Source organism: Patella vulgata, chromosome 8 (assembly GCF_932274485.2).
Source record: "Patella vulgata chromosome 8, xgPatVulg1.2, whole genome shotgun sequence".
Classification (NCBI taxonomy): Eukaryota; Metazoa; Mollusca; class Gastropoda; family Patellidae; genus Patella; species Patella vulgata.
Genome location: NC_065886.2, coordinates 53605577 through 53619608, shown reverse-complemented (window position 1 = coordinate 53619608; position 14032 = coordinate 53605577). Strand labels below are relative to the sequence as shown.

Below are 14032 nucleotides of genomic sequence, written 5' to 3'. Positions count from 1 at the left end.
ATAGAGGATCCAGAGTATGGGGCCCATGTACAATAACTATACACACATTTGCATGCACATAAATTAGTAGTTGTAGGGAACCATGACAGGTAACCTACTCCTTGTTACAAGCATGGAATCAAACTCTTGAAACTTCATTGACACTCGATCAATCTGATTAAAACACAGATCCTATTTCGTGTCGTTTTTTATAGTTCAAAATTTCATTTAACTTGTCTTTACTACACTAGGATCTGGAAGAGTTGTTATCATTGACGTGTTCTGAATGATGTGAGGAATTAGCCAATGAAACGGTCTGTTACAGCGAGCTTTAGGCGTGTTTTGCACGGAACTGTGGGTAAACCACTAGAAACATCAACGCTGGTTGATTAATCAATATCTGACAGCATGGAGGTCCGGTGTTCGTTCCCTGCAGTGGTGCCAGACAGAGGGCCTGGCAAGGGACAACATATAGTCATTTGTATGGGACAAAAAAATCGAGGTCCCGTGTACAAATTGACGTGCACGTAAAGATCCCTTGGCAGTTGGAATTTGATATAAGAGTAGGACGTAGCATATGTATGGCATATGCCGGTCTTTATTAGCCCAGTCGGAGCCGACTAGTAGAGTGTAAAATCCCACTCTTAAACATTCGACCGCAGCCTATTTGTAACAGAATTAAACATACTTGGCCATGGTTTTAAACTATATGAAAAACTCCCTGTGGCTGTACCCCAACAAGACCCCGACAACATCAAATATTCTCACCAGCTTGTAGATATACATTCACCTCCGTACATGACCCTGGTTTAACTAAACCACTACTGGGTCGAACACGATACTTTTCTGGGGATGTTGTTTTAACTTTATACGCGATAGAATACGGTAACGTGTTGGTGAGAGATATAATGTCATAACTTTCTTTCCCATTTTCATCTATCGTAAATTCTAGTTCTTCTGCCGGACTGAAAAACAAAAGATATTAATACCGGTATTAGATTAACCCCAGGCCTGTAGCTGGCTGGGGGAGTGGGGGGCAAGGGGGGGAAGCCCAACCAATGTCACTCGACTTTATGACCACGTTGGTCGTTGGCTTTGTATTGCAGCCCCCGTTGTCCCCCTACTAGCTACCGGCCTGAACCCAATTTAATTAGTTCCTGGGGAATATAAGACTGGAAAGATTTGAGAAAAGACTTTTCGTGTTCAGTTATCGTTAATATGACAATAGAAAGTTTGGTGAAAATATTTTCTAAGAAAATGTTTTGTTAATGATCGGCCTACTATTTGCTCAAATAGGAGTGGGGAGAGAGGGACTAACACATGGTTCAAATTTATTTCAATAATTCGCATGCGCGTAGGGGTCTTTAGCAGTGGGAGGAAACCGGAGGACGGGGAGAAAACCCACGAAGTTGGACAGGCGACCCTACTCATTGTCATGTACAACCTGGGAATCCAAGTTTTGTATGGTGCGTTTCCCCAATATTATACATTAAATGTATCGGTAATAGTGCCACTCAGCTGTACAGCCACTTACCAGCACATCACTAAGTGCAGACAATCTATAAATTTATTATTAAATTTTAGTCTGCAACTGAAAAACACTGTCTTTTCATTGATAAACATCTAAAAACAGAGCTGATTCATTTTACCTGATTGTTAAAAGTTTTCCTATAAACGAATTTTCATCTCGGTTGTGTTTTTTACTTTTAGGTGACGTTTTATGGTTGTTTATGTCCTAAAAAAAAATAACATTTTATAAAAATGATTTTATCTAAAACTAGATACTGGTACATAAGGTTGTCAATTTCAAATGGTTTAAAATAGCACACAAGAAATAATTTAATTCACAATTTAATAATGAATCTGATCAACAAATTCTAATTGCCATTCTTAATTCATCAGCAATATCTCTTATTCAACAATGCTTTATTTTTTACCCCCCAAAAAAACTCTCAAGAGATTTAAATCTAGCTAAGAAGATGTAGTCAGTTTATTAACCAGGCTAGTTATAGAGTTGTCTTTATAAATTATTCAATGCTTACTTTTTTAAGTGTGGCATTACTGTTGGTATCTAATGAAATACTTTCATTACTTATACTTTTATAAAGTCGAGAGTCCTGGTCTGCAAATGTCACCTTTAAAAAAAAAAAAAATTAAAGAATATTATGCTGAAAGTCTATCCTTTAGATTAAAACACAAAAACTACATCTTGGATGTTCAAATAGACTTACATTCTCAATGTTTGTCAGCATTTTCATAATTTTGATCAAAGCAACATGTTAGGTTAAGTCTCTGATGACATCATCTGAATGATGACGTCATTGATGTGATGATGTCATCAGTATGCAGCCATAGCTACTAAAGCTAACAATCTCAATCATTAAGTTTTAGGTGATTAAAAGAAATACCCCAAAACATCCCTTAAGCCCACAGAAAAATATATTTAAAAACAGAAATTAAATTCTGAATTTAGGATTATGGTACCGGTATGCTTAACTTCAAGATATTCTAAATTAAACATACATTATGCAAGAGCTAAATATGCCTATTGCAGGTCTTTCTTTAGGTCTGAAATGTTATCTAAATTATTAATTAGACTTTAATAAATTTATCCAGACCATAATCAACTCTCGATGTCATCGCTAGCGTACAATATTTACCGGATTAGAATCCGCTCTGCTGCTCAACGCTCATTGATGATTAAATCAAAAAATGGATAATCGAGACTCTGTTTTTTATTGTACCGACTTTAGTAATGATGATCGAGGATAGGCCTAAAATTCAATCGCTAAATTCTCGGTTCAGAGATGATCAATTTGACTGAAATTTTCAACAAATTCCCTTTACATTATCTAGTTTTTAACTGTTATAGTGAGAACTGCCAGTTCTTTATCTAATCTCCAATAATGTATCTTTAATAAATATGAGATTGAGAAGCTTAAATATCCATGCCAGTCTTTGTTTAAAATTTGTTAATATAATATTCACATACCCAGTTAAGTTATTCAACAGTCATTATTCATGCAAAAATCAAATAAATATTAAATATTTTTCCGTTCCTAATTTGGTGAGACATGCAGATTTTTTCCTGAATGTTTTAATTTATTCAAGGATTTGTCCATTCCTAATGTTGTTTCTTGTACAAACCTATTGCAAACTACAAATTCTACAGTTTGATTAAAACACAGATCTTATTTTGTTTTGTTTTTAATAGTTTTACTTGTATTCATTACACTAGGATCTGGAACAGTTGTTATCATTGACGTGTTCTGGGTGATGTGAGGGATTAGCCAATGAAACGGTCTGTTATGGTGAGTTTCTTGACGTGAGGTTCACGGAACTGTGGGTAAACCCCTAGAAAAGCTAACACCGATTGGTTAATCAAAGTCTGACATCATAGGGTCAAAAGCCACTCGTATGACCCACAACAACCGATCAGATCTTCAATGTAGTGTAGGCCTTCGAAAGAATAAAAAAACAAAATGAAATATAGATCTATATTTTAATCAGATTGTAAATTCTAGTGTAGCCTAGTCAACGGGAATGTTCAAATTAGATTGTATACAAAATATAAGACTGATCTGTCCTTCCATTGCTGTGATTTACAAGAGTTAAACCAAGGCCCGTATTTATACAAACAATGTCAAATACCTTTTTTCTATTTGTCAAGGAAGTTGAATGGTTATTTTCTATTGGTCTGTCTCCACTTCCGTTCTCTATTGGATATTTATACTCAAATTTATCCTGAACAAAAAACAATAAAAACATAAAAAATAAAACTAGAATTACTACATCACAACAATAAATAAGAGTAGTCTACAAATTCATATCTAGTCAAGTTTAAGGGGACATTACACAGTTAAAATTGACGATTCAACATTACAAAAAGAAAAGAAATGAAATAGGGTTTATAGTTTTACACGACTGACTCCACAAAACGAGCTAAAGAACAGACGAAAAGCCATATTCATTTTTTATACTTTTGATGACCTACACTGTACTTGAAGGTCATGTCAGGGGTCGTACAAGCGGCTTTTGACCCTATGACATCAGACAATGATTAATCAATCAGCATTGACATTTCTAGTGGTCTACCCACAGTTCCGTGCATGTCACGCCAAAAGTCGCCATAACAGACTGATTCATTGGCTTATCCCTCACTTCAACCAGTACGCCGGTAATATAACAACTCTTCCAGACAAGTAAAACGAAATTTTGAACTATAAAACCGAAACGAAATAAGATCTGGTTTTAATCAGATTGTTAGATAATATTAACTTACTAAACCTCCCATATGTTCTAATAACTCCTCTCTATTTATAAATTCCTGTACATCAGATTTTGTTACAAATTTTATAACTTTTACAGCATCGGCACTGAGCCAGGCTTTAATAACTTTCCATGCAGCTAAAATAAAATTAAAACATTTCATTGTTATAATGATGTCAAGTTCATTTTAAAGACTATAAAAATCTTATCAAAACATCAGGACTTCAACTGTGATTGACAACTTAGTCTTTTTGTTCACTTCTATTCTATAATTTGATTTCTGGTTAATTCAGCCCAATATTCCAGAATTAACACAGATTATATGTAATAGAATGTAGTCTTAACGGAAAGTATATTGGTCGGAAACTTGTTAAAATCAATCAATTCTAACACAATTTATTGGGGTTTAACATCCACATTAAAGGCTATATCATTTCTGAACCAATATATCAGTAATAATTTGTTTGTGCACCCAGGTCTAAACTCCAGAGGCCATGTAACAAACCTATGTTACGGCCCAGGGGATTCAAACATCACAATTTGACTTGACTCAATCACAGTCCTTAGTATCTAAAGCATACATGGTAGACTACTATTTAAGAACACTCAACTTTATTAGTTACAAGTTTTTCTTTTTATAATGAGCAAGTCACGATCACGTCGCTCTGCCTATACAGATATTTTAATATCTGTACAGGCAGAGCGACGTGATACTTAAAAGTATTAAATATAATTACCATTAAAAATCCAAGGCATTTCATAAATCAACATATATGCTGAAAAAAATTAGAATAACAATTTAAACATTCATTAGATAACCCATGCATTTATTCCTGGGTAAATTGTTTGAGAAAATCAAATCATAAGTTAATGTGCCACATCTAATGGTGAAATGATCATATCTCACTATGTTTGTCCATCGATTCCTTTTGCCTTGGAGGAGCCGATGTGGCTAAGTGGATAAGACGCTAGCTCGCTAGTCTGGGAGTCATGTGTTCGTTCCCTGCATTGGCCGAGAAAGTTCATCAGCATTTTCCGACGTGGTTTCCCCTTGTCAGTGGTGCAGGATGGAGGGCCTGACAAAGACATATGTCTAGTCATTCGGATGGGACGAAAAAAATGAGGTCCCGTGTGTATATTGGCATGCACGTAAAAGATCCCTTGGCAGTTTGAATTCGATATAAGAGTAGACCATAGTGCCACTTCCTAAGGCAAAATTTCCCTCATAGCACACTGTATTGTTGTTAGTTAGTTGTATTTTACGTCCGCTTCCACCGAGGTGATATCGCAGACAAGCACACTGTATGGTCTATGTTTGTCTTTATTCGCCCAGTCGGAGCAGAACAGTAGGATGTTAAACTCCATTTCATTTCATTTTTTTTCCTTGGAATAATCTTAATCTGTCTAATTGTCAAATCATGTCATGTTACCGGACACATGACAGAAACCATAGACATGGTTAAAATGATGCCAAATATCACAATAAGAATAACAGCCTTGATACATGCTATACTACCAGTATCGTTTAGCTTATCAATGTACCAGATATGTGTGTAAGTGGTCATTGTTCTGGGGAGTTTTTTTTTAAAGTCAACTTTGGAATTAAACATTAGTTGCAAACTTTTAGTTTCATACCTTTGTTAATTGATTTAGTAAATTAAGTGAATTTTTTTACTCTAGTTAGTGTCTTTTTCAAATACTCATGAGCTCCTCTAGCCCCTTTTACTTTCACCCTTAAACACATGAATACAGATATCTAAACTACAAGTTAGACTGGTTTATTAAAATCAGTATTTTCCTCTTATATATAGCAATGCCTTGGCTGTATTGCTCTATATAGCAATGTGATTTTTAGCCGTAATACACAGCCCTGGTACAACTGGAGATACTGATATTTCATTTGAGAGAGAGAGAAATGGGGTTTAACATCCACTCAACACAAACTAGGTCATTTCGGGACTAAAATATGGTTCAATTTTAATTCAATAATTTGCTTGCGTGTAGGGGTCTTTAGCAGTGGGAGGAAACCAGAGGACCTGGAGAAAACCCACGAGGTTGGAAAGGGACCTTAATCCTTGTCACATTCAACCGGGAAATCGGAACCACACCAGTTGACTCAATGCACGCACACACACGTGCTAACCATTCAGCCATCCAATCCCCCTGATATTTGATTTGAGTATGAATCAGAGAGGTGTGGTTCTATTGTTTAATGTAAATTAAATAAATGTAGACAAACCTAGGAATGTAGGATAGTAGTATTTAAAACAAGTTATAACATATTTAATCAGTTCCATGTCCTGAAATATAATATTTTAATTCAATTTCTCCCTATCTCTCAAGTCAATCCAGACGTCTATATAATTTATATTAACATGAGCTGATAGGAGTTCAATCAATTCTATTCTGTTGTATTGATGTTAAATCTCTTGTTATCAGTCCAATCACCTGTAATCAGTCCAATCTATTGTAATCAGTCCAGTCTCTTGTAAACATTAAATACTCCTATAAAAAGACATATTTCTTTTGGAAAAGTTTACTTTATTCACTTTCTTGTTCAAAATAAATTTCATGTGAAGAAATTATACTGAACTACCCACTACAGGATGTAGATTCATACAACAATAGGAAAACTATATTCTTTCTATAATGTATCAGTTTATTGCCTTGAGAAAAACTTTGTCTCGTGAATATTAGTGAGACTGTCACTTTAAACATACATTATGCAAGAGCTAAATCTGCCTGTTGCACGTCTTTCTTTCGGCCGAAAATGTTATCTAAATTATTAGTTAGACATAAAATAACTTATCCAGACCATAATCAACTCTAGATGGCATCGCTAGCCTGCAATAATTACTGGATTAGGATCCGATCTGCTGCTCTATGCTGATTCATGATTAAATCATGAAACGGATAATCGAGACTCTGTTTTTTATCGTACCAACTTAAGTAATGATGATCAAGGCTAGGCCTAAAATTTAATCACTAATATCTTGGTTCAGAGTGTATCAATTTGACTGAAATTTTCAGCATATTCCCTTTACATTATCTAGTTTTTAACTATTATAGTGAGAACTGCCAACTCGTTATCTAATCTCCCATAATGCCCCTTTACGTAGGAAGCTATATCAAGCAGAAACGATACAGAAATAATTAAATATATCATACCAAGTTCGCTAATCCTGTTTCTGACATATCAAACATAACAACTATCCTATTGGTAGAATCTTCTAAAAATGCCTGTTCTACGGCGTAGGCAAAAAACTTCTTGATACTAGGTAATACATGAACATCTTTTTTATGGTGACGAACAACAATATTCACTGTAAATACAAATAAAGCATACAATATAACAACATGTCGAATAGGGCAGTAATAATGTCTAAATTTCAAATGTCACTGAAAAAAAAACTTACTCAAATGTCACTGAAAAAACGTACTCAAATGAGGTAATATTCATACTAATAGTCATAATCAATTTGTATAGCGCTGAGTGCTCTAGCTAACAAACTGCTCCAGAACGCTCTTCATAATTAAAATACATACAATGTAAAACAAATAGTTCTAAAACATTAAAATGTCAACATATTCATAATCTTTAAGTGGCATTTAGCGATTGGAAAACACATTAATAGAACACATAAAAATTGTGTTCTATTAACATATTCATAGTTTAAAAGCACGTTTAAAAAGTTCAGTTTTAAGATTTTTTTTAAAAACAGCAACGTTAGTAGAGGTTTTTTTACATAACTAGGTAATTCATTCGACACGTTAGCAGAGGCGTAAACTGGTAGCCAATGAAGGTTTTGAAGTACTGGAGTAATGTGTTCATTCCACACGTTAGCAGAGGCGTAAACAAAAGCTTGTTCACCAGTTTTGGTTTGTACTGCAGGAACATGAAGTAAGTTTTTATCAGCAGGGCACAGGGTACATTCGTTGATAAACTGGTAGCCAATGAAGGTTCAGATTGTTTAGTTAGAGAGACGATACATTCAGTCTTAATCTTTTACACATATGGAAACAATCTACATGAACGTGTAATTATGCTCATTAAGTCGCATCGATGTCATCCTTATCAGCGATTGTAGCAGCCTAGCGAATATTCACTTCTGATCAGTGTGCCAATCACCCTCTATGACTACACAATGCATTGTTTAGTGTAAGGGAGGAAACTCTTGTTAAAGTCCCCTAGTTTATTACATAATAACTTACTTATTCTGTGACCATCTTTATCTTTACTGTGAAAAAAAACTGCTCCCTTATCCCAGATCCATTTATCAAAAGAATCTTCGCATAAATCTAAAACGATATAAATATTGACTAGGTTACTTTTAAATTCAAAGTTGAGCATGGACAAATTTTGGGGTGATAAAATTGCATTTATGGTCATTTTTAATGTCAACTGAATTTACTGTGTTTTTTTTTTAATCTGGCTCAGTCAGGCTCTGGCTCACTAATTCGAAGAGAAGGGGTCCGATCCCAGTGTTGGCCAAGAAATTTCCACAGGATTTTCTAGAGTGGTCTCCTCTTGTCAGTGGTGATGGGTAAAGAACATGGCAAGGTGCAGCGTCTAATCATTGGGATGTGACAAAAAAAAGAGAGGGATAGAGAAATTAATGGGGTTTAACATCCACTTGACACAAACTAGGTCATTTCGGGACCAACATATGGTTTTAATTTAATTTCAACAATTCGCTTGTGCGTAGGGGTCTTTAGCAGTGGGAGGAAACCGGAGGACCCGGAGAAAACCCACGTACAACCGGAGATTTGAAACCACGCCAGTTGACTCAATGACAGGCCTTATGATACAGCGCGCAGGTGCTAACCATTCGGCCATCCAATCCCCCCCAATTCAACGATAGAAAGGTAATTATAAGGTAGTGACAGATCATGGAGACAGTAACCAGAAAATCACCTCTAAGTTTGATTTCATTTCTCCATTTAAAAGATTCATGTAGAAGATCTTCTGCTGGTGTATCATTTCGTACGTAGGTTTTTAAAAAGCTATCTTCGTTTCTCATACATTCTAAATCACGACTATCATACAATCCTTTCGTTATATTATCTTAAAAATAAAATTAAAAACAATATCCAATACTTGTTGTTCTGATATCAGGAAAACCCAAGAGTAAATGTACAAACTGGTATTACCTGTAAAAACACCTTGGTATTTGGAATTTAAAGGACAATATTGGTTTCATTATCACATTAGTGATAGAACCGGTTAAACATGTTCCAAATATAATTTGAACACAGAGATAATTGCTACGATAGATGTGTAACAAAGATTAAAAAAAAACGGAAGTGACGAATGCAAAAGGAAAACACAAGTTATCCTTCTATATAACTGACTGAAGTAACGAGCGATAACAGATACACAGGCGAATTTCTGATAATTCCTTAGAAGACTAAAAGTTGTTATATGAGAATGTGAAACATCAACGCTGATTGGTTATTCAAATGTCTGGCGTCATGGGTCAAAAGTCGCTCACATGACCTCTGACAAGACCTTCCATTACAACCGGTCAGATCTTCATGTAGTGTAGGCCATCGAAAGTAAAAAAACAAAACGAAATATAGATCTGTATTTTAACCAGACTGCTTCACTGACTACAAACGAAAGAAATAATGATCCTACTTCATACCTGCATATTTTGTTTCAAACTTTGATCTTATTTTCTCTAATTCTTCTTTGGTCATTTTTTTCTGAAATAATCCACAATATTTAAATTATAATTTTATACCCAACCCAGTCACAGAGATGCATCAGTGGGCTTTAGCTATTATTTTAAAAGAGAAAATAAAACAGCTAATCTTCTCATAAATCCAGGACCTGTGCCCTCAAGAGCTACTGACCACACCCACTCAGGTGGATCACACATCAATTGGTATAACTGTGAATGCTTTATAATATTTCTTATTTAAATGTGTCTCAAGAACTTACCTGTCTTGTAATTATTAACTTATTAACGATACTGATTACTAAGAACTACAGGTAAACAGAGAAAGATAGAGAGAGAGAGAGAGAGAGAGAGGGAGAGAGAGATAGGTCATTTCGGGACTAACATATGGTTCAATTTTATTTCAATAATTCGCTTGCGTGTAGGGGTCTTTAGCAGTGGGAGAAAACCCACGAGGTTGGACAGGCAACCCTACTCCTTGTCACGTACGAGCGAAAATTGAAACCACGCCAGTTGACTCAATGACTGACTTTATGATACAGCGCGCACACGCTAACCATTCGGCCATTCAATCCCCCCCAGAACTACAGGTAAGAAACAAAATGGAATGAAATGAAATGGGGTTTAACGTTCTACTGTTCTGCTCCGAACTGGGCTAATGAAGATGGGCATACGCCATACAGTGTACTATGATTGAGGGATATTTAGCCCAGGACAGCAGCACTACAGCCTACTCTTATACTGAATTCCAACTGTCCAGGGATCTTTTACAAGCACGCCAATGTGTACAGAGGACCTCATTTTTTCATACCATCCAAATGACTAGACAGCTGTCCGTGTTAGACCCTCTGTCCTGCATCACTGACAAGGGGGAACCATGCCGGAAAATCTGGACGAAGTTTCTCGGCCAATCCAGGGATCGAACACCCGACCTCCAGGCTAACAAGCCAGCATCTCGCCCAATTAGCCACTGTGGCCCCCGGTAAGAAACAAACATGGATGGTTATTACTAGGCCCATTGTAGGCCTATGTACTGAATACACAAGTTAGAACATTCGATAATAATTTTGTACATTGCACAGGTTCAATCTGTTTAAAATGATACAAAAACAAAAAAAGATATAATTTTATTTAGATTTAGCGTGTTCTGATTATACCTTTATCCTCTTCATAGTGAACCAATATTATTAAATTCCAGAGCATGTCAAGAGGGAGTCAGATAGTATATTTTTATTTTTCTCCTACATTCATAGAAATAATGTCGAACAAATAATCATTGCTGCTATTTTAGCCTCACTCCACCGTTATCCTCTATACACATGTGAGCATAAATTTTGTCTCTGAACTTCTGATTTCATTAAATTGTCAGGTAATCCTCCAGACCTCACGCCAAATTGACGTCGTGTCCACCTTTTTGGCTCCCTCTGCTGCTCAAATTCCTGAACACGCCCCCTGTGATGGTGCTCCCATTAAGATATCGTCCATCAATAATACAATATTCCAATATATCACAGTAGGGTTTTAAAATAATGAGGGGAAGGGATGAACAGTTATCTATTGCTAATCTACCAGATGTGACATGTAATGTCTGCTATTAGCTAATACTAAATATTCAATGATCCAAATGGATTTTCATTCAAGCATAACGATTAATATAATACACCTCAATGAACAATACTAAACCCATATTTAATGAACTAATTGAAACATACTATAAACTATCAATTTAATTTAATGTGGTATTAATATATTGTAGTGATTACCGTAATAGATTGTGTATCAATTACATGTGATATATCCTGCTGATCATAACAAACTAAATACTGAAAGCCTGTTGACATTATTGTCACAACATCTTGTAGACAGCAGAATTCATGTAAACAGTAGGCCTAATATATGTGTCATCATGTAATGTATTTACATGTATGTGTTTTTTATGTTGAAGGCCTATGTATTATTAAATGTCTAAGTGTATATATGTATGTATGATGTCTTAATAGACGTTTTGATGCAATATATAAACATCTTATCTTATCTTTGTGACAGCCTACCTATAATTACACTTTTTTCTAGAACTTGTTTCAACCACTAGAAATATAATTATTATTCATTTCCACCAACTATCCATGGTCGGACATTGAGTGTTGGGTTAGATAATTGTGTCTTGTGATCAGTAGTAGATCTAGTAGGTTATAAGTTGTCATTTACCGTAAACATCCTAGCTACTTACCTTTTGATTATCGCCTCTGATGATTGTTTACACGATTTACTTCCGGTATAAAGACCACCGGAAGTATTGTGAACAGTTTTCTCAATCTAAAAAAGATATTCGGATTGACAGGCGGTGAATATAAAATCCGAATAGATCGGAGACGGCCCTGCCCATTTTAGCACATAAGATAAGATAAGATAAGATTTTATTGTATCGAAACATCCATTGAGGACAGCATACGATATAAACATGTAGTACATGTACATATATTTATAACAATATAACAAATAATATTTACACATAATACAACGGTAATTTAAATCTAGCTAATATAAACTCAGCCAAATTAAAAACTTGACACTCGGGATTTTTGGGACTAGATTTTTAATATTTGGTTTAAAGGACATTATTGGTGCCAGTCATTATCACATATGTGATAGAGCTAGTTAAACACATTCCTAATATAATTTTAACACAGAGATCATTGCTACGATAGCTGAGTAATACAGGTTTCCCGAATAGGAAGTGACGAACGCCAAAGGAAAACACGAGCCATCTCTCTATATAACTTACTGATGTGACGAGTTATAACAGACACACGGCCGAATTTCTGCTCACTAATAATTCCTTTGAAGACCAAAAGTTGTTATATGGGACTGTATGAGGATACGTGATCCACGTGATTTTACAATTTTATGAAATTAAAGGCTTATTACTACTTACTATCGTTAGAAACACTTTAAAATTTATTTGACTTACCAGAAAAAAAAATTGTTGAAATTCATCAGTGTCAAGTTTTTAATTTGGCTGAGTATAGATTTACTAACAGGACAACATTAGGTAATGTACACATTTACCTCAAACAGGTTTGATAATGGCACAGCATTCAATACAATTATGATGCATGGGTATAAGTATTATAAATACATAAATAACGAGAAGACTTATTATAGGTTACTATTTACGTGGAAATATCAGATATGTTATAATAATGATATGAATCAAGTAATAGAATATGGAATGAAATATGACGTCATATCATATGTGGATTCTAGGTTAGGGTAAGGATTAGGACCTGCAGATTTCATCAACGTCTCGAGATGTATGCCTAAACAAGGCTAGCGCTAACCCCTGGACCAAGCCTTATACCCTATACCCTTAGCGTTCTCCGAAATGCAATCAGAATTAACTCCATCTTTTTGCCTTAAAAACTGTGTTGTTGATGCTTGGAATAGAACGAAACGCAAAATCGCATTAAAATTAGTTGCACTGGTTACAGTCCCGATATAGGCCTACAAACTACAATAAATTAATATTGTGCAAGGTGAATGTCAAATATGAATAACAGTCCAAAAATAGTCCTATTCCCTATCAGTATTTACAAGGGTATGTGGAATTGAAATTTCATCGACCTATCTCTTCGAATCGCTATATATTTTGCCCGACGCCATCAGCTGTTGTCCACAAAAATCTAACGAAATTAATGATGTTTAACGTCCTACTGTTCTGCTTCGACTGGGCTAATGAAGACGGGCATACGCCATACAGTGTACTATGGGGGAAATTTTTCCCGGGTAGCGGCACTATGGCCTACTCTTATATCGAATTCCAACTGCCAAGGGATCTTTTACGTGCACGCCAATGTATACACGGGTCCTCGGTTTTTCATCCCATCCGAACGACTAGACAGCTGTCTTTCTCAGGCCCTCCGGCCTGTATCACTGACAAGTGGAAACCACGTACAAAAATCTTATGCTAGGCCTGTTGTAAATCCGACTGAATCCAAACCAGGATATTATCTAGTATTGGTATTTTGATTTTGTTTTTGTTTTCTTGATTAAATGTTAAATAATCAATCTATGTAGCATGGATTTAAGCCATGTGAAATTTC

At 35.4% G+C, this 14032-nt stretch overlaps 1 protein-coding gene across 1 annotated transcript; it reads right to left on the bottom strand.

Annotated features, from left to right (window-relative positions):
- Positions 1 to 2006: 2006 nt before the first annotated feature.
- LOC126830367 (motile sperm domain-containing protein 2) lies at positions 2007 to 9954 on the bottom strand. Its single transcript, XM_056102914.1, has 9 exons — positions 9894 to 9954; positions 9164 to 9313; positions 8461 to 8547; positions 7417 to 7571; positions 6488 to 6548; positions 4986 to 5024; positions 4262 to 4386; positions 3631 to 3723; positions 2007 to 2114 (listed from the first exon to the last, which is right to left on the bottom strand). The coding sequence occupies exons 1-9, from the start codon at positions 9946 to 9948 to the stop codon at positions 2007 to 2009; spliced, it is 873 nt and encodes a 290-aa protein (XP_055958889.1). The 5' UTR covers positions 9949 to 9954.
- Between the last annotated feature and the right edge of the window lie 4078 nt (positions 9955 to 14032).

Coding starts and splice junctions, on each gene's coding strand:
- LOC126830367 (XM_056102914.1), bottom strand. CDS start 9,948: ATGACCAAAGAAGAATTAGAGAAAATAAGATCAAAGTTTGAAACAAAA. Junction 8,548..9,163: donor AAATGAAATCAAACTTAGAG/GTGATTTTCTGG, acceptor ATATCGTTTTAG/ATTTATGCGAAGATTCTTTT. Junction 7,572..8,460: donor TAAAGATGGTCACAGAATAA/GTAAGTTATTAT, acceptor TTGTATTTACAG/TGAATATTGTTGTTCGTCAC.